General features: G+C 44.0%; 1 protein-coding gene across 2 annotated transcripts in view; it reads right to left on the bottom strand.

The window, feature by feature from the left end:
* Positions 1-213: 213 nt before the first annotated feature.
* ITGB6 (integrin subunit beta 6) overlaps positions 214-20,736 on the bottom strand; it is a 181,966-nt gene continuing 161,443 nt past the window's right edge. Inside the window, exons 11-13 of one of the 2 annotated variants that reach the window (XM_086948806.1) lie at positions 18,329-18,746; positions 13,149-13,319; positions 214-314 (exon numbers count right to left, since the gene is read on the bottom strand). In XM_086948806.1, the coding sequence (XP_086804932.1) occupies positions 304-314; positions 13,149-13,319; positions 18,329-18,746 (600 nt within the window). In that variant the 3' untranslated portion in view covers positions 214-303. Of the gene's footprint in view, positions 315-13,092; positions 13,320-18,328; positions 18,747-20,736 lie in introns of those variants that run through there. The other variant, XM_086948805.1, reaches the window with a different exon arrangement.

The raw sequence follows: 20,736 nt of genomic DNA, 5'->3' as shown, positions 1-20,736 counted from the left end.
TTTAATAAAGTAAGCGATGAGGACACAGTCCAAACTTAACCAGAAAATTGCCAAGACTCTATGCAGCCTTTAAGGACCTCATTAGGAGTGGCTCAGTGTTTGGTCCAACATTTACCCCACTTGATGAAATTCGACACAGCTGGGTAGGAATTGCAATAAAGACGGACACACAAAAGAAAATATACCAGTGAAAATAAATGTAAAAATATAAACCTTGCGTTGTGCTGACAGTGGAGTCGACTAGTTTACATTTTTCCGCGCATTCCCCTGGTGACTGCTCGTCAGTGGAAGACAGATGGCATTCTATGCAGCTCCTGCGGAAGACAATAACACAACAGCCCATCAATCCCGGTCTGTCACGCTGCGACAATACAAAGGTCGATGCCGGGCTCCCGTTTTACGGTGCCAAACAACGAGACGTGCTTTTAGCTGTTTCGCAGAAATATGATAGGTGCTGGCTCAGAAGGGAAATGGAATCAAAGTACAGTAGAAGTGTAGTGATTCAGTAATCCCTGCCTAGCCGTTAGTCACGTAGCAATTGTCAGAGGTGAGACACCGCCCCAGGACACATTATTCATGCGTGTCTGAAGAGCAGCTGCTGCTTACTCACACAAGGACGCCATTTTGAAAGGCCGAGCACAGCCTTGGAGCCAGAGATGACTCTAATATAAAACAAGCATTTGCAATGCAATAGGTCTCGCATTTGCAAGATTTTGAGCTATTGGCATTGTAAATGACAATGCCTTTAATTTATGTCTTTAAAAAACGTGCAATGATAAAAGGCATTGTCATTTTAAATACCAATAGGTCAAATGCAATTGAAATTTGTATCCGTTTGCTGCATTTCTTCCACTTGCAGTACTTTTAGTAAATGTATAAAGTACTGAAATAAAAAAAAGGTGCAAAACAGCAGTGGTGGGATCTTGAGAGCAGTGTGGGAGTGAAGAGAGTTGTATTACGCCAAATTTAACTCATCCCATATGAAGGAGCCGACACTGTCTCTGCTCCTTGTCCACGGCTGAGTGCCTTCACTCTGAATGTCTGGCTAGTACACCCCGCCCCTGGGCGGAAAGACGGGGCACCCTCGTTATGACACCCGAGGACAGACAGCTGTGACTGCCTCTATCTCTGGATGGCTGTGACACCCGAGGACAGATAGCAGTGGTTGCCTCTATCTCTGGATGGCTGTGACACCCGAGGACAGACAGCAGTGACTGCCTCTATCTCTGGATGGCTGTGACACCCAAGGACAGACACCAGTGACTGCCTCTATCTCTGGATGGCTGTGACACCCAAGGACAGACACCAGTGACTGCCTCTATCTGCGGGGGCTGTTACACCCGAGGACAGACAGCAGTGACTGCCTCTATCTCTGGATGGCTGTGACACCCGAATACAGACAGCAGTGACTGCCTCTATCTGCAGATGGCTGTGACACCTAAGAACAGACAGCAGTGACTGCCTCTATCTGCAGATGGCTTTGACACCTGAGGACAGACACCAGTGACTGCCTCTATCTCTGGATGGCTGTGACATCAGTGGAATGATAGAAGTGACACCTGAGAACAGACAGCTATGACAGTCTCTATTTGCAGACGGCTGTAACACCTGAGGACAGAGAGCAGAGACTCCCACTGTCTGCAGAAGGGTGTGACACTTGAGGACAGACAGCAGTGACTGCCTCTATTGCAGATGGCTGTGACATCTGTGGAGTGATAGAAGTGACACCTGAGAACAGACAGCAGTGACAGTCTCTGTTTGCAGACGGCTGTGACACCTCTGGACAGACAGAAGAGACACTTGTGGATAGACAGCACAGCAGTGCCAGACTCTGCAGGTGGCTGTTACATCTGTGGACTGACAGAAGTGACAACTGCGGACAGACAGCAGTGACAAGCCCTGAATTGCAATAAATCGCAGTGATTGGCCAGTGTAACCGGAGTCACTCAGTACCTCCGTGACAAGGCCCAACCAGGCTGAAGCATGATGGGTACTTCAGATGTTTTCATTCAGAGAGGATCTGGCCTCACTGCTTGATTTCTGACAGTGGCATCAGGGTTGGGCCAAGACTCATTTGGATGTCAGTTGTCATTGTTTGAAGTGGAAACGTGAGCAAAAATGTGATGGACAGGGATGCAGCCGAGAGTAATTAACAGCGTGTGAAATGAATGAAATCGTTTCATTCCACTGTGTTAATCCAAAGTGATTCACACAAACTGGCATGGGTATATACACTGTGAGAGTAGACAGCGGTTTCACTCCACAGAGTGAGAAGACAGCAATGACAGGGCCTCGGTGTGAGCATATAGCGCTAACCATAGGCACACAGTGTTGTCTCACACACACATTGCACGGTGTGATGCACGAAACACATCAATGACTACAAATGACAAGCAATGTTGTCTCACACACACAGATCGATGACGCACTCAACAACCATAAGTGACTACAAATGGCACACAGTGTTGTCCCACAAACACACACAGACACACAAGGCGGGGACACACTTAACAAACAGCAGTGGCTATTGAAGGCACACAGTTCTGTCCCTCTCTCCATCCCTCTAGCTTGCACACACACACCTCGCTCAAAACAAACATCAGGGGCACACAGTGCTGACACACGACACGCACACAGCTGGCACACAGCGATAAAGCACTGAACAAACATCAGTAGATACCAAAGGCACACAGTGTTGTCACACACACCACAAATCAAATCAAAAGGTATGTATAGCGCGCAGACTGCTCGATGGAGTGTATAGGCGCTAGCAAATTGGTGCGACGCACAGGGATATCTAGATCACTTTATTAAAGCCAAGTATTAAGCTAACGTCTCAGACTCCGGGCCCTCAATGGATCTGGGCGACCAGGGCAAGGAGCCCCAGCCTCTGGGGGCCGCAGCAGAAAAGTAAGAATACCCCATTGTGTCTTCGACACTACTTTCAGCAAAGCCTCGTCGACACGCAATAAACATCAGTGGCTAGAAGTAGCACACAGTGTTGTCACACACACACACACACTTCGCACATGTCGCAAACATTAGTGAACCACACAGCGCTACACCACTGTGCCACACAAAACGCTTCGCTGTGACGCGCACTACGCTTGCATCCAGCGCCAGGCGGGTGCAGAGGGGAGGACGAGGAGCTGTAGCTGCCCTATGCCCTGATGGATTAGACAGAACACAATTAGCTTTTAGACACAGCCCACCCCCCTGAATTTGTGTGCAGCTGGCTGCAGAGGATTAAACACGGACCTTTCCAGGCACTGCTGTCTCTCGGCACTTTGTGACAGCATGGAAGCTGCTCCCCCCATCAAACAAGCCAGGCTAGCAAGAGCAGTAAATATGCCATCTTGATAATGTAATGATACATGCCAGCACTCCCTGTCTGTTCGGCCTGGTAGCCGCTGTTAATTCTAGGTGCCACTTCAGTTTACAGTGAGGGGTGGGGGGTGGAGGGTGGGAGGGGAGTTGAAATGCTCCCTGTAATCGGAATGCACTCTGCGGCAATGGAAAATGTTGCCACTCTAGTGAAAGGAAGAGGAAAGGTGCACGACGACGCAATAAATAATAACAAAATTAATAACACCACCACCACAGACCTGCCGTCTTCTGAGTTCATAATCTGGAATACAACAAACCAATTGACGTATGAAAGAAAAAGAGAGCACACATGGGCGCTCAAAGAAATTAGTTGAAAGTACAGACGAACGTTTATGTCTCGATATTCAAACTAGCTAATAGTTAAGGTGAAACTGATCAACAACAACATGCGGGATATAATTGCTTGAAAATAAAAATAGCAAATTTAATATTATTAAATACACTACACGCATATTATAGAACGATATGAAACAGTATCCGATGTGTGAAAGTATATGTTTAGCGCTCGGAATTATCAATTTGATCGATTTTGCAAAATGACGCCTATTATATGTTGTCTTGTTCTGTGTTAAACTGGTCTCTGCTTACGACACCAGAGCAGGGTTTCCCCAAGGCTCCCGGCAGCAGGCTGTGGGAAGCGCCATTACTGAAGGTGCTATGAAACTCCTCTGAGTGGTACATCGCCCTTCTGCCCTCTTAGGATGCCCGACTGCGGCTAGAAGCCCCTAGAGGCGCTGGACGACCCCTCAGAGCGCTGCCTGCCGCAGTACCAGCCCGGCACAGCCTTGCAGCAACGTTGTACCTTCCTAGGAATAGACAAGCAAAGAACAAAACTAATTACCGAGGTAAGGTGTAGCAAAGCTCGTGGTTGGTATGTGTAGGAACTGGTTGAGTGATCGACTTTCCGGCAGACATTCAGGAAGAGCGTTTATACAGGCCAACAAATTCATTCCAGAGATTGTTGAACCATGATGCTTGATTTAAAAAAATTAATTAAACAAGCCGTGAGCGTGCACTCTCCCGAACTTCCGGTCTCGGGATGTGCACGCTCACGGCAGTCGTGGGGCGGGACTTCCGTCTTTTGGAGAAGCCCGCGCCCACTCTCACAAAGTGGATGGCAGCAGAAGTCAGGAGAGGCGGCTGAGGCGGTAAGTGGGGCTTGGCACCTGTGTGTGAGCGTGTGTGTATGCAGTGTGTGTGTGTGCGCGTGCGTGTATGCAGTGTGTGTGCGCGTGTGACTGGAGAGGCATGGCTGACCCTGGCAATCGGCTTCTGGAGATGTGCACGGCTCCGGGAGGCTGGGCATGCGCGTCCACGAGGAGCAATCCGCACTCGTGCACCAATCGACTTCCCTTCAGAGCTAACTCAGTAACAATAGGTCGAGAGCTCGACCTAACAAGACATTGCGGGGCATATTACCAACAACTAGCGATATTTATCGCTAAATGGGCTTAGCGAGTTTTTTTTTCATCGCCAAGCATCGCCGAATATTATCGCAGGGATAACGTGCTATTAGCAACGTTTATCTCTAAATCGATAAAATATCCGGCGATAGCGGTGAAATCCGTGAATATTGCTGAGAATACAGCGATATTCACGCATTATCGCTAACAGGCTCTTAGCCATTATATCCACCTCCCATTGGATATAATGGCTAAGAACTGGTCTGAGCAGGCGTTAGTTTTTGGAGATATTCGCGCTTAGCTCGAATATTACCATCGCTGCGCCTGCCTTGCTAATAGGCGATAGCGATGTTAGCGACTGTTTTCAGTCGCTAACAGTTTGGGTACGCCCACTTTGCATGTTATTAGCGATAAATATCGCTGACATGCAAAGCAGGCCACAAACCGCTTGCTATCGCCTCAAAGCTGTCGCTAACATCAGTTAGCGACAGCTTGCTAATAGGGCGATGTAATTATCGCCGCTTAGTGGCCGGAAACGGCCGCTAAAGCGGCGATAATCTTATATCGCCAAGCTTCGTACTATGCCCCTGCCTTTCTAATAATTATGTTTTAAATCCGTAATTAACTTCCCTTGTTTAAATGTCAGTAAATACATTTTCTTTAGTGGAAATTTTTGGTGTCCAGTTACAAATGGTTTGCACTGGATCTAGTTACTGGCTTGTGGGGGTGTAGAAGAAAATTCTACTTCGATAGGTAACATTCCATATTGTTAAAATTACACCTGGGAACTGTTTTTTTGGGGGTTTAAAGGTGGCTATTTGTTTCGGTGAGAATTTGTTTTTACTGAACAGAATTTACCTTGTGCTTCCTTTGAGCACATATTGTTCAATGTCCTCAGAAAAGAAATCTTGTGCAAAAAATAAAAAAAACATTTACAATGGAACAACTGAAGTGACTACTAGGGATTGTTGAGTCCTTGGTCACTAGCACACCCTGTTCCTCTGCTTCGTGTGGTACATTTTGCATCTGTAGGAAGCAGGAGAAAGTGATGTCGTTTTTAGAATAATTTGTTTATTTACTGGCAAAAAAACGATCAATACCCTTTGGTGCTCGAGAGTACAATTCAGCCATAAAGCTATAATGCTGCACTCCTCTAAGGCACCAGATTTTGAACTGATGTGGTGCTGCTTTAGTAACAGGTGCACGCTACACCTTGTTTGTGGTGAAGTACTTGATGGTCAACTATAGATTTTTTTAATGAACCACCGAAATTGTTAGGAAGTTTGGCAGTGAGAAATATATAAAGGAGTTTGTGTCTGACAGATTTAGTTTCGTAGGGAATCCACACATATAGGGTATAGAGAACAGAAAATGTTCCTGCCAGACATGCCACGCCAGAGTACACGTCAATTGGTGGGTTGGTAGATGCACCCCTCTGGACAGAAGGGAATATATAATAAACACCCATGGAAGAGTAGCTGGGGCCTGTTGGCCAGCAATGATGGTGTAGTAGTGTGACGTAAGCCTGTGGACATTTTATTTACATTCAACCTATTGTCTCAGTCAACAATTAAAAAAACATTTAAACTGAGATGGAGGAGGAATCACGTATTCCTTTTATTTATCCACCATCTCCATTCTCAAGCAGCAGTACAAATAAAAAAAAAAGCTCTTTCAAACTGTGTAGATAGATCTGCTGATGAGACCGCAGTCTAAGACAGTCCCTGGCTGTCTATAGCCTGTGCAATCTTTCTCATACTCTATGGCCCCTGGTGCACTGGTAAACTAATAGGAATAATGGAGAAATAAAGGGTTTGTAGGATGAGGGTAAAAAATGCTTCTGAGCAGGATATGATAAGACAGCTGGACAGCAGCAAATTAGCTGTGGAGAGGCGTATCTTGGTTGACACAAACTCTTCATGCAATTGTGGAATGAATGGTTTAGAGCGGCACAGGGTAACAGTTTAATAAACAGGCAACAGTGTTGTGCAGTGTCTCTGGAACTACTACAGTTTACGCACACTGTTACACATACACACACACATGCCTCCTGGGAAGACAATTTATAATTTAATGACATGGACCCATGCTCCGTGCCAAGATAGAACAGAATACCTGGAATCGCAGAGATGCAGCGCCCTAGATCACACGGTTGATAAGGAAACTTAACTTTGACAAAGTCAGCAAAGACCTGGAACATCATATAACACTGAAGGATACCTGCAGCTGATGCACAATAGGCCATGCACAGAATAGGAACACAATATTCAGCAACTTCTCTGTCTTAGTGTTGTGACCCGATGCATTAAGACTAATGGCTCCTCAAGGGGCTGTGTAGGCCATCAGTAGATACACATGAACACGTCTCTCTGGGGAAAAGAAGCTCAGGTTGACTCGGAATGGTTATATTGAAACAGTGTAGCACTGTAAGACAGACCAAATAAAGGAAAGATAGCCCCTCTGCAACAGGATCAAGAACATATGATCTTTCTCAGTCAGCAGTCAGTCTATCTTCGCCCACCTGCCAGAGTGCACTACGATGCAGTCTGTCACCTCCAACTCCTCGCCTCGGAGCAGCCAGCCAAAGTCATTTTATCCCTTTTTATGAAACCAAGCATTCAGCTAGCCCGCCACTAATCACCAGAGTGCCTGTGGAGAACTTTGATGCTCTTCCTACAGAGATTTCAAGAAGATCCCCATTTAAGGGCCCAAAGGCAATTAGGGCATGGGCGAATCCTTCTATAGTTTTGCTGGTTCTCTAGACGGCAGACACTATATCCAATAGCACAGATGTGGCCATGATGAGGGAATTCCAAAACATCATGAAGCACAGTCCAAGCACAAAATAATAGGGTGCCAACTTAACACAGTTTACCAATAAAAGGTGGCCTCGCTCTTTCAAATAAAACATGATGCACAAATAACCTGTTTCTTCAGCAGAAAAACATGAATGGCATCTGCCCATGTAATTGATAATTGGATAAGTTAGGGCCAGTAGCAGGACTTGCTTGTCTAAATCTCTTACAAAGATTCTGTCTAACCCACAAAATATCATTGTGACCCCTAGAAGTTGGAGGGTGATGTTTCCTGTTAGAATATTGTTATTTAAAACAGCTGAATATTCCCACCACCCAAAGCACATCAAACCACTGCCTTAATAATGCAGCCAGTATTGATTTTGCTGTCTGATGTCTGCCGGGAAATATATTCCGGTGATTACATCTCTTTCCCTGGTTATGTCAGATTGGGAGAACTAAACAGAAATATTGGCATCTGAACCGAAATGTAATTCAGATATATGCATGTACTTCGATTTCCAGATGTGAAGCATTATCACTTTTTTCCTCTTCTTCATGAAAAACCCTAACAGTATGAATTATGTGTTCATCTCTGGGGAGAACCATCTCTAGTGCCCTTTCCTGTAGGACAAGGGAGATGTATACATAAAGCCACTCCTACTGATTCTTGTTTTTTTCTGTCTACTCAGTAGCTTAAGCCAAGGGCCTTGATTCTGTGTATTGGGCTAAATTCCAATCAGTGAGCAAGTAAGAACATTTTCTGGGATCAAAATTATTAATAAAGCGGTAACCAGTGAAGACCAGCTTTGGGTGTTAAGCCTGTAGCCTAAGCCTTTACTGTATGTCTAAGAAATGTTGTTAAGCAGCCCTCATGCTAATAAGTGTTCAAGCTACATTATGTGTAGAATTTCTCCTTTGATGAGGACCAGGATAGATCAGGCATATATTCAAGGAATTAGCAAAGGCATCATATACGTGTTGGGAAGAGTTCTTTTAATGCCAACCGTGATCTTGTGACACTTAATCTGTTTCTATTTCAGCAAGTAAATTGAAACAGGTGGTAGTAAGAAGAATATGAATGGCTCAATGGTTATTTAAGGGCTGAGAATCCAAGAGCAGTTATCTGTCGATGAGGCGAGAGTCTAACATTTAGGATATTAATGTGCAGTTATACAGAAAAAAAGTATTATTTTTATTATTTTTACTGCACAGTAATTCCTCAGCCACTCAAGCAGGGCCTTCACTTGATTAAAAAACATAGGAAAGATTTAAACCACTACATGCTCAAGGAAGTTCAGGAAGAAGTGATTTTGCACATGGTGAACATATTGGAAATATGGCCTGATCGACCCTTGTCAGCCTCCACTTCAGGACCTGGACTATTTGACTAACCAACCATCCACAGCAACTGCCCTTCCCTTTCTTAAAGCTGTCCGATTCCAGAACAATTGCAAAGAGCCTTACAAGACCGAAATGTTCAGATGTACGCTTTAGAAGGTTTTGAATCTGAGTTATTGAGTGTTTAAAAGGTGGATTGTTTATTGCCTTGCAGGTAAGCTGTATTTCTGTAGCGGTAGAGCATGCTGTTTCCTACAATGATGGAATAGAAGGAGGGGACCTGTTTGAGGTATTCTAATGCTATGGATATTGTCTCTCTGGACAGAGGGGGATATGCTTTGTATATTGATCAATCCCATCCGCAAGATGTTCGGATCATTGTTGCTTCTTTGATAGACATGTCAGGTACTAATTAAAGCGACTGAAGATCGGAAATTGATGACTCCATTCAGACTTTCAGCTTTATGCTTATGGTATGTTGTTGCTACTTGCCTGGCCAGTTGGGTAAAACTCATAAGATCCTACAGTTCGTCTGATGCAAGTAGATCCAGAGGTCATGTAAATTAATTTTTTCAGAAGACCTGTGCTGCATCTGCGTCACATTTTTTAAGAAAACAAGGGGGACCCAAAAGGTAGCTAAGGACCAAGGGTGTATGCTATTTCTAGAGACAAAGGTCCTAAGCACATGAGAAAATATGAACAAATATAATATAGAACACAATAGTTACTACATATTTCTCCTGTCCAGCCGGACCAGGGATTTATTTGGAAGAGTACAATTGAATACAAGGCAATAATTACTGGAAGTAGGGCACAGTCCTGTACCGTACTTGTGAGGAAGACAGAGTAATAGAGAGAATTCTAGAGAGAATTCAAAGGAAGAGTTACAGGCAAAGAAACTGAGCAACCTGGACACTTTTAAATCAGTGTAGGTAGTGTTCTCCAGCGTAGACTATACATAATAATAAACAGTGGTTACATGTATGTCCACTTAAAAAAGTCGACGATGTTTCGATACATTGCTCTAATAAAAAAGGATCATCATCAGGACTAGAATAAAGTTATTTTGCCTGGTTTAAATAGTACGTCTCGGTTGCGAGGAAACGTGGCGCAAGCGTTGCATACGTTGCTTCACACTGTTGTTCAAGTTGGGTTAGTAACTTGCGCGAGAATTAAACCGATCTGCAGTAAGTTGAGAGAACGGTTACGGTGTAGAATTACACGTCCTTCCGGGCGGTATTAAATTGAGAAGATCCGCACGTTCTGAACAATGTCAGGTTGTACAGGCAAGGACAGCGAGAGTCCGCCGGGGTGCTCTTGCCGCGAATCAGCGGCAGGAGCACCCCGGCGGACTCTCGCTGTCCTTGCCTGTACAACCTGATATTGTTCAGAATGTGCGGATCTTCTCAATTTAAGACCGCCCGGAAGGACGTGTAATTCTACACCGTAACCGTTCTCTCAACTTACTGCAGATCGGTTTAATTCTCGCGCAAGTTACTAACCCAACTTGAACGACAGTTTAAAGAAACGTATGCAACGCTTGCGCCACGTTTCCTCGCAACCGAGGCGTACTATTTAAACCAGGCAAAATAATTTTATTCTAGTCCTGATGATGATCCTTTTTTATTAGAGCAATGGATCGAAACATCGTCGACTTTTTTAAGTGGACATACATGCAACCACTGTTTATTATTATGTATAGTCTACGCTGGAGAACACTACCTACACTGATTTAAAAGTGTCCAGGTTGCTCAGTTTATTTGCCTGTAACTCTTCCTTTGAATTCTCTCTAGAATTCTCTCTATTACTCTGCCTTCCTCACAAGTACGGTACAGGACTGTGCCCTACCCCCAGTAATTATTGCCTTGTATTCAATTTTACTCTTCCAAATAAATCCCTGGTCCGGCTGGACAGGAGAAATATGTAGTAACTATTGTGTTCTATATTATATTTGTTTATATTTTCTAATGTGCTTAGGACCTTTGTCTCTAGAAATAGCATCTGCGTCACAGTCACAACTGTCTTCATTGTGTTATAGCACAGCAGGACCGTAGGGAGTGATGTCTAGTCCGAGGCGAAATATAAAACCCTCTTTTGAGGAGCTTAATGAAAAGCCATGCCCTCCATGAAGGCATTCAAAGTGCTCTAAAAAATGCCCTCTCCCTGAGGAGAAGAAAGGTTTGAGACTGCATTTTTTTCATTCTCAAGATCTCCAAAAACCTATGTTTGTTTATGAAGACACATAAAGAATATCTGAATCATTTCACTCAAGAAGGAAACAGCGCAGATGGTCCTCTCGATAATATCTCCAATAGATGTAAGTATTATAGTGCAATCTGTGTTGAAAGCAACTGACCAAGCGGTGCAGATTGTGAACAGAAATGCTGAACTGGACAGAAGTGAAAGCAGATCCCTTCTGACCCCCAACCCAAACTATTAAAAAAACATGGGGGTGTCAACCTACAGGAGGGCACAACTATGTGTATTGGGAATAAAAGATGCAAGCCACTTTAAGACTTTACTTCTGATTCCCATGTCTGACCCTTCTTACTTGTTAATACATGAAGGGCAATGGGGAAGGAATACCTCTGGCAGATCTTGGTCAATAACAGTTTCCTGACTCCCTCTACCAAACCATTGCACTTGTGACCTATTACTTCTTATTACTTTACTCGGAGTTGAACGGTGGGATCTGTCAGCCAATCAGAATGCTCGCTTTGCTGACTATATCTAATATTACAGGTATGCCAAAGGGAGCATTCTGTGGCTGGCCAGCGTCCAACATCTGCAACTTGAGCAAGATAGGGAGAACTGCCGAACTCTGATATGCATACTAGGGTGTTCAAAATGGCATCATCCTCCCATGGCACTAATTGTGTCTCTATTATTCGAGCTGCCTGTACACATATTATAGAAAGGTGAAAACAAATGCTGTTTACTTTTCTTTGAATGATGTGGGTTTCCTTCACCAAAAGCAAGGGGAAAAGTCCCGCCGGCCATCGGTGTGCCAGCAGCTCTATCTGAGGAGGCACAGCGAGCACCAGGGGAGGATGGAGCACATTCAGGGGAGGCTGCTCATGCTACGGCAGTGCTCCCTATGTTGGGGGTGTGAGTGGGGGCATCTTTATTGGCCGCCACTGCATAGCAACAGAAGCTATTCATTACCTCCCTCGATATGGATCTTGGGGAGTTTAACAGCAGTGAATGGGATTTTGAGGGATCTATTGAAGCCATTGAAGAGGTCCTGGACCCATAGTAGCTAAGATAGGATGTCTTCTCCAACATTCCATTGTTTGTCTTCCTGTATCTCCCTTTTAGTTTAAGAAAGACTCCAGGTGGGTGGGATGTTCTAATAACTTTAAAGCCCTTCTGCCTTGTTTTAAACCAGTTGTTAAAGGCTTTTAAAGTCCTCGCATGTGGTTCAGTCCTGTAATTCAGGAAGAGTACCTCTAACAACCATTACAGCCCTTGGCAGCAAGCTATAATGATACAACATTTAGTAGAGTATGTGTTTTTTTTTATTCCTACTAGTAGCACTTGCTACAACTAGTTAGTAAAACTGTGATCATCATTGGACTATAGCTAAGAATGATGGTTCATGCAAGAAAGTATTACACCATATGTTGCACAGCAACTAGCAATCATACTCTGCTGTCTGAATAACACATTTTATCAAAAACCATTGAGGCAACTTTGTGTATCACATTGGGAATCACATTGGGAATAAACTCATACCAATCCAAGCATGACAATGTTTGCCATTATGGCTTTGAATTTTCACTTTGTTCCCTTGCTTCTAATGCTGAAAAAAGTGATATAATTGTTTGTTAACCAGGAAATCCTATTATACTAGGAAAAACAAACTCCTCTGGACTGACTAAAAAGTCACAAAGCATATGAATAAACATAACAACAATCAACAGATTGACCACATAAAACATGACAATCACTCTGCAAGGCATACATTTATATAATTAACTGTCTTAGAAAGATTAAAGCTTATCAGGCAATAATAGTACACACTATTGTTTCTTCCTGTAGCCTTTCTTCTGTTCTAGCTTTTAAAATGAAAGGCAGTGCCTGCCTGATATACATTAGCTTATGTCTGCCCTCTAATACATCTTCAATGCAATTGAATGTGACTGTGCATCGTGAAAAACATGAAATTACCGTTTGGAAGTGCAGGGATCACCACAAGTAGGGCATCTTTCACATGTGTTACCTGAAACCCCAGGCTTTGTGCAGACACATTTCCCACAGATGCACTCGCCTCGCCCGCTGCACAGTACTCCGTCCTCAGAGACACATGTGTCGACGTTGGTGGTGCAGTTGCAGTATTCACTAACCCATCCACTGTGGCATTGACATTCACCACACTCACAGTCACCATGACCTGCAAAAAGAATTCACAAACTACTGCATCAAAATTTCATGCAGGGATGAGGACTGTGCTCCTATCAGCACAACAAAATGTGCCAAATGCGGTATGGAAAGCGCTAAATAAATATCAATACAGTACAATAATACAGTGAACACTTTACAAATGGGGACTAAAGATCCATTTGGTGGTGCATGGTCTTTTGACACTTAATGACATGCAAATGTACACATTTCTTTGGATTTCTGGTGCATCTTGGAAGTGCACTTCTTTTTAAGCGGGTGTACGGATGTATGTCGATACAACGCATACTTTTACAACGCCTACCTTTATAACGCATTTTTTACACAGCAACATCCATTACAACGCATTCCATTACATCGCATGCCATTACAACGAATTCTTTGAAACTACCTTTACAACGCATTCCACTACAACGCACACTACATTTACAACGCATACCATTACAATGCATACCATTACATAGCATGTATGGTAAGTATTGGATAGTGTAGGGGTAAACATTACTATTCTAACTCCAGGGGATGCAACAGTAGGGTAAGTGTTGGATAGTGTAGGGGCAAAAATTACTATTCTAACTCCAGGGGGTGCAACAGTAGGGTAAGTATTGGATAGTGTAGGGGTTAAAATTACCATTCTAACTCCAGGGGGTGCAACAGTAGGGTAAGTGTTGGATAGTGTAGGTATGCGTTGTAACGGTATGCGTTGTAATGACTGCGTTGTAATGACATGCGTTGTAGTGGTATGCGTTGTAGTGACATGCGTTGTAATGGTTGCGTTGTAATGGCATGCATTGTAATGGATGGTGCGTTGTAAAAGTTTTGTTGTAAAGGTAGTGCGTTGTAAAAGTTGCGTTGTTTCCCGGGTGTACACATGATCATGCGAAAGGCCATAATTCAAAGGGCAAGAGAGCCAGTTACTGAGCTTGGCTCGCCTATTACCCGTGCTGTACGCTGCCATCAGTGGAAAACATAGGCATTTTTTGTTTATTTATTTATTTGTTTATTTAGTTGCAGAGTTTTATATAGCGCTTTTCTTTGAAATTACATGAGGCTAGTGATACACATAAAACAAGTCTGTGACAGCATAACCAGCGTAAAAAGCTGGCCACCATTAACTTTGGTCCAATGCCTAAACACGGAAAAATAAAACCCATCTGAGGACAAATCCATAGCTGACACAAAAAAAGGCATTTAGTTCAGTTGAAAAAGTATTTAAATACACAGCCCCATCATGCACACTAACTCCAAAGATAGGCTGACAATGCATAGTGATTGTGTATCTAAGGTGGCTGAAATCACAACTTAAACAATCATCATGAGTTTTTTTTATTAGGCAGGAGCCGCTCCCCTGCTAAGGCGGAGGAGCGTCGCTCTAAAGGAAAATTAAAATCATAATAAAACCAGGTTATTATCATTTTATTTTTCCAAACTGGCTCAGAGGCGGTAACTGGCAGGTAAATGGATTTTTCTTTTTTTTTCTTTCTAACCCCCCTCTCCCCGCCTCACCACTACAGCCCTGTAGCAGCCGTTACTGGTATTAGGACAAATGATTGAAGGGGTAGAAGGTCTAAAATGTGTGTTACTGTCTCTGAAGCCCACAAAACATGTGATAAGTAGGGTCCCTGTAATAAGACACATTAAATACGTGTCTATAATGCCAAACATAGAGGTGCATGCCATGGGCTCCATTTCTCCTTGGCCAAAAGCTTAAGTCAAGTGTGAACATTCCAGGGCGGATTTACAAGTCCCTTGCGCCACTTTTGCATCACTTTCAACAAGGGAAAAGTGACGCAAAAGTGGCGCAATGGGTCTTGTAAATAAGCCTCTCTGTTTTTACAAAAGGGAGCGCAACAAATGACCCCAGTTGTGCATAGCCTACAATGCACAAAGGGCAGGAAGGGTAAGCATGTATTAAATTACACAGGATCTTCATGGGCTGCATAAGGTAGGGAAATGGTCAGACGGGCAAGACTGGTGGTCTTTTTCACCCATCACCATAATTGTTTCTATGTAGCTTACATAACACACCTAGGGCCGGATGTAGGTCGGTCGGTAACGGCCGAAAATCGGTATTTTCGGCCGTTACCGACCGAGATTTACAAAATGGTATGTAGGGCCACATATTTTACAGATTCGGTAAATTTACCGATCGGTAAATTACCGAATCGGTATTTTTACCGATTCGGTAACAATGAGATGTAGGTGGGACTCTTCTGAGTCCCACAAGCCTTACAGAATCGGTATTTTACCATGAAATCCAACTTCATGGTAAAATACCGATTCCGGTGTGCATGCACATGTGTGCATGCACACCTGTGCCATATGACAGGCAGACCTGCCCTTAGGGCAGGTATGCCTGCCACATGGCCCCCAAATCTTTTTTGGGGGTGCTAGAGGGTAAGTGACACCCCCTGCACCCTTGTCAAAATCGGTATTTACCGATTCGGTAAATACCGACCGGTAATGCCCCATTCATTCCTATGGGCTTCAAAGCCCATAGGAATGAATGGGGCATTGCCGGTCGGTATTTACCGAATCGGTAAATACAGATATTTACCGATTCGGTAAAAGGAACATCTGGATGTTCCTACATATCCACCCCTAAGATTTACCGATTTTTAATTACCGAATCGGTAGAATTCGGTAATTAAAATTCGGTAAATCTATTTTACCTACATCTGGGCCCTAGTCTCCCTGCTGCCTACCCTGTACCAACATCTGCAAAGTCTGTCTTCTCTCTCATGTTTTATCCTGATTCAATGCAATCTTCCCTTCTGTTATCCATTGTTGCACTGACGTAAGAGACACCCTGTTGTGTGCCATGGAGGCAGAACAGACGCAATGGTTCTGCTAGATTCCTTTCAGACAGGTAAGCTGTACGTATCCAACTTGTCACCATAAAGTAATCAATTCAACACTACGCAACAAATGCCCACATAGGCCACTCTTTTTCAAAGACATCAGATTGTGTTATTATACACACTAATATTCAAATTATTAGACAATATTGCAGACCGTGCAGTGGTCAATAGTGATAAGTTGAAAATGTATACATAAGTGCAGAAAAAGCACAAGGGATGTACAGTCAAATTGTCCAGAGACAAAGTTCAGTAGAAATGATCTTTGTTCAAACAAGTTCATGAAGGACAAACAGGACCGGACTAAGAACCAAACCCGGCCCTGGCAAAGTCCTCGGCCGGCCCCCTGGGGGTGGCGAGCGAGCTCTTTGGCGGGGCCGGTTTTCGTCCGATTTTGTTACAGGGACGCTTTTGCAGCAATGCTGCAAAAACGGCCCTGTAACAAAAACGGCCCCCTGGCCCCAAAACCGGCCCCCACCCTTGTGGCACACCGGGGGATTGCCCGGTGCCTGCTACGACCAGTCCGGGCCGGAGGACAGACAATCCTGGGTTAATGTCGACATTTTGGCAACATAACAACAATGTTTGAGCCTCATCAAGACAGGTGCTGTTTCTCTCAAATTTGTAATGAAAGAAAAACGGGCCCTTCAATCAGTCTATTCAGAATATGTCACAAAAGGTCATAGTTTTGGTAAGAGTCACAACATAGCCCTCTAAAGAATCATGCAGGTGAATCAAGAACCAACGTGGTCTAAACTGACCATCCAGCGATGTAGTCTTGTCTCGCACCATACAATATGATCCTGTCAACAGAGGCTTAAAAAATCATATTTAAGCTCAATATCAGTCTTCTCAGCCTACCACAGCCGTGCTTAAAATTCTGTTCATCTAAAAACACTGTAAATATGTTGTGACTCTTCCCAGCACTTTCGCCTTTTGTGACATGGTCTGTATAGAGTGATTGAAGGGCCTCTTTAATTACAGATGTATAGGCAGACAGCACCTGTCCTGATGAGGACTGCACATTGTTTGTATAGGGTCGAAACGTCAACATTAAACCAGGATTGTCCTTAATGGACCAGTTTGAAGAAAGATACAGGATTTGTACTGGACTTTGTCACTGCCTAATTGACTCAAAACATTCCTAGTGCTTTTTGTGCACTTATGAATGTACATTTCCCACTTATCACTACTGATCGCTGCTCCATCTTCACTTTTATCTAATAATTTCAGAACTATGATGATATAATACAATATGATAAAAATATGATTAAAAGACAGAGAACTCCTATTTCATTCTCACGTGCAACAGTTATGCTCAGACATGAGTCCTGTGTCATTGGTACCAAGCTTCCCACGACTGACGAGGCTCAAAAAGGCCAAAACTGGCCTAGAAATGTTTTGGTTATGGTTCGAAGTTACCTGGCTCAGCAATTTGGGCTGGACTGTTTCTATTGGAGCAGGACCAAGACTAATTTGCACGTGACTGGATCCTGTCTGAGGTGGCATGGTGGAAAAAACTTATGGACTGGGAAGTGGCAAAGATTAATTCAAGCATTCCACTCATCACTTTTTTGTTTTCCTCAGTGCTCTCTCAAAGCCAGAAATAGGAGGATGCACGCCGCAGGGCTAAAATGCAGTCTTCATTCAAGGCCACTTTGCTGGGATGATAACTGTAACACTAGGCTGTTGCTAAACTACTGGTATCTCCTGGTGCATAGAAATTAAGCGTTTCATGACTTGTGACTTTATCTCCCATGGGATCAGCGCTTAATTTGAGCCAGTGGTTTCCAGTACTCAGCACCGGCACTTAATCAACATCACCGGCGCTTTCAAGAATACCAGCTTAGGACACAGAACCACAGGATATTGAGCAGATCCCAAGACTCGAGCCTGGTTCCCTCACGCCGAAGTCGGCAGCTGTGGCCATTACGCCACACCCTCTCCCCACTTTCATGTTCAGTAGTTGGTTCTCTATTAGGCAATGCTAAAAGGAGAAAAGGGCCGGTGCAAGCTGCTTCCTGACGAGAGCCCCGGGACTTGTTTTTTTACAAATTGACCACTACGCACACTTAATAACATGACTAAACCAAATCACACATGTTTCTGGGAACATTACTATCTGAAAATGTTAAATACATACCTCCGCACATAAGCCCCTTAAATCTCACACAGGAGAAGTCATCGCATTCACAGTAGGAGCCGTACACGCGGCCGTGATCGGAAGGGTAGCAGACGCACTGCCCGCAGTAGCAGTCCCCTCGCCCGCTGCAGGAGTCGAGCCCCGGCGAGTCTTTGCACGTGCTCGTCATCAGTGTGGTTTCGTCACACTCGCAGCGGGGGCCCAAGTAGCCGGGATGGCAGACGCACACTCCACACTCAAAGGAGCCCTTCCCTCTGCTACACTTGGAACTGTTCACCTCGGCTTCCCCCTGGCAGCGACAGCTGCATTCTGACTCGATCTCCATCTCCAGCGCGTCGCTCAGGCCCACAGGCTTTATCACGACCCGCCTGCTTTTTTCCCCACAAGCTGTGAGGCCGATGGTCACATTGAAGGACACCTGCAAAAACACAAAATACGGACAAAGGAAATAGAGACCGCCACATGTGGTTGCACAAAGACCTATATAACGTTATTCGTTAAACAATGTGCAGAAAACAGCACAACAATAACTATACTAGAATAACTTGGTGCCTGTTGGATCTGTTTTATTGGGATTCTGGTGTTCTATTAGGCTGTGGATTTTTGTGATTTTGTCAGTGAATAAAGTGGATGGTTTGTTGCAAAATTGTCAGATATTATTGCGGAGCCAGATTTACAAAGAGTTGATTCACTTTAAGGCAGCAAGCAGAGTTGTTGTGCCGCGTGAACTGGAGAGAGTAGAACTGTGCCATATCGATAAAGAGTTGGTGCTGTTCTGCTCTCTCCCTGCAGTGGGACGCTTTCAGGGGTCATGCTGCTGAGTTTGTGCTTCTTTCAGAGCGTTTTTTCAGCGTGAGATGGTCATGCTTGTAATTAGAAGGATGACAATATTCAAACCATGGAGAATATATTCTGAGGTGGTGGGTGCAGAACAGATGGTGTCTGGGAAGTAAAAATGGAGCAGGGTGTCAAAGTGGAGTGGGAAGGTGTTTGTCAAGAGAAAGAAGCAGTAATCAGCCTAGGGATAGGTCTGAGTAGCCCATAGTGGTGACCAACAAGTGGCCGGAGAATGTAAGAGAAGGGAAATACTGTCCCTGACTGCCTTGTGCAGACCCAGGGGTCACATTTTTTCATGCAGTCAGAGAACCCCCAGGTTTAAGGAAGATTTAGGTTACAGGTAGAAATTTGAGAGTAGTACTATCTTTGATCACAGAGATGAAATTTGTGAAAGAAACCAAAATCTGAGAGGTGTGCTGAAGAGAAGTGTGTGGCAGGGGTGTAACACAGGCCCCTGCAGCCCCCGCGGTGTGGGGGGGCCAAACTCCAGGGCCCCCCTCAGCAAAGCACTCTGGCTACAGAGCTCCTGATTGAGCCCAGAGGGGGCCCCTCCACGTGCCTTGCAGGGAGCCCCCCCCTCAAGTTCCAATACGCCAGTGGTGTGTGGATAGTTTTGGGCATGGCTGATGCTGTCGGTCAGAGGCTTTTAACCAAGGCTATATTGACCCCTGAGGGTTCCGACTCCTACTTAGGGGATGTATCTATATATAAAAAAATACATTTCAAATTGAAATTTTTTAAATGTTCTGGAAATGTGAAGGAATTTGAGACTGGAAGCAAAAAATAAATAGTATCCTTTGCTTCATTCATAGAAGGAACTTAAGTATAGTGAACAGTAGTACGGACAATTAATGGCCCGAAAGTAATAATATGTACCCACAAAAAGCATATGTTAGGAGCAAAAACACAGCAATATCCTAAACCTCTTACATCGCTTTGTCTTTTATAAATAAATTCACATTTTGAAACGTTCCAAACTTCCCATTAAAATAAAAACTTCGATGTTTCAATAATATATGTATTTGATTACTGAATACTTGTTTCTGTAGTTTGTGTATTGTTTTAGGGCTAAAATCATAAACGCTGCTAAGGTGCGGGTCCCGGGTGTCCAGTAGTCATTCATTGGGGTGCCCGAGAAGTTAAAAGGTTAAGGACCGGTGCTGTATGGTGAGAGGAGTTTCCAGAAAGGATAGTAGTGGCCCTCTAAGTTTTATGACAGAAAGGAGGAAAATTACGACAATAGGTCGACTATAATGGAAATGCAATCCTGGGCGAATATTGCCTTAATGATAAAGATATGCTTTTCGTTAGAGACAAAGTCAACATTTCCTATTGGTGACGACTTGATCTTCTGGATGATCATGTTTGCAGAAGGCACCCTAGTCTGCCCCTAGCTAATACCTGGCATATGTGAGAAGCTTGCTAATCACAATATGCTACAACTATGTAAAGTCCTAGGAGTTTTAAAGTACTAGTTATTTGCCGGACTCAACACAACAATGATTTTACCTGGGCATCAGAAAAGCATGACACAATGCTTTAATGCTCAGTAAAGAAGACTTCTTGTTGCT

The sequence above is a fragment of the Lissotriton vulgaris genome, unplaced genomic scaffold, assembly GCF_964263255.1.
Source record: "Lissotriton vulgaris unplaced genomic scaffold, aLisVul1.2 SCAFFOLD_1038, whole genome shotgun sequence".
Lineage (NCBI taxonomy): Eukaryota > Metazoa > Chordata > Amphibia > Caudata > Salamandridae > Lissotriton > Lissotriton vulgaris.
The sequence above is the reverse complement of the archived record's forward strand: the minus strand, read 5'-3'. Positions and strand labels throughout refer to the sequence as shown.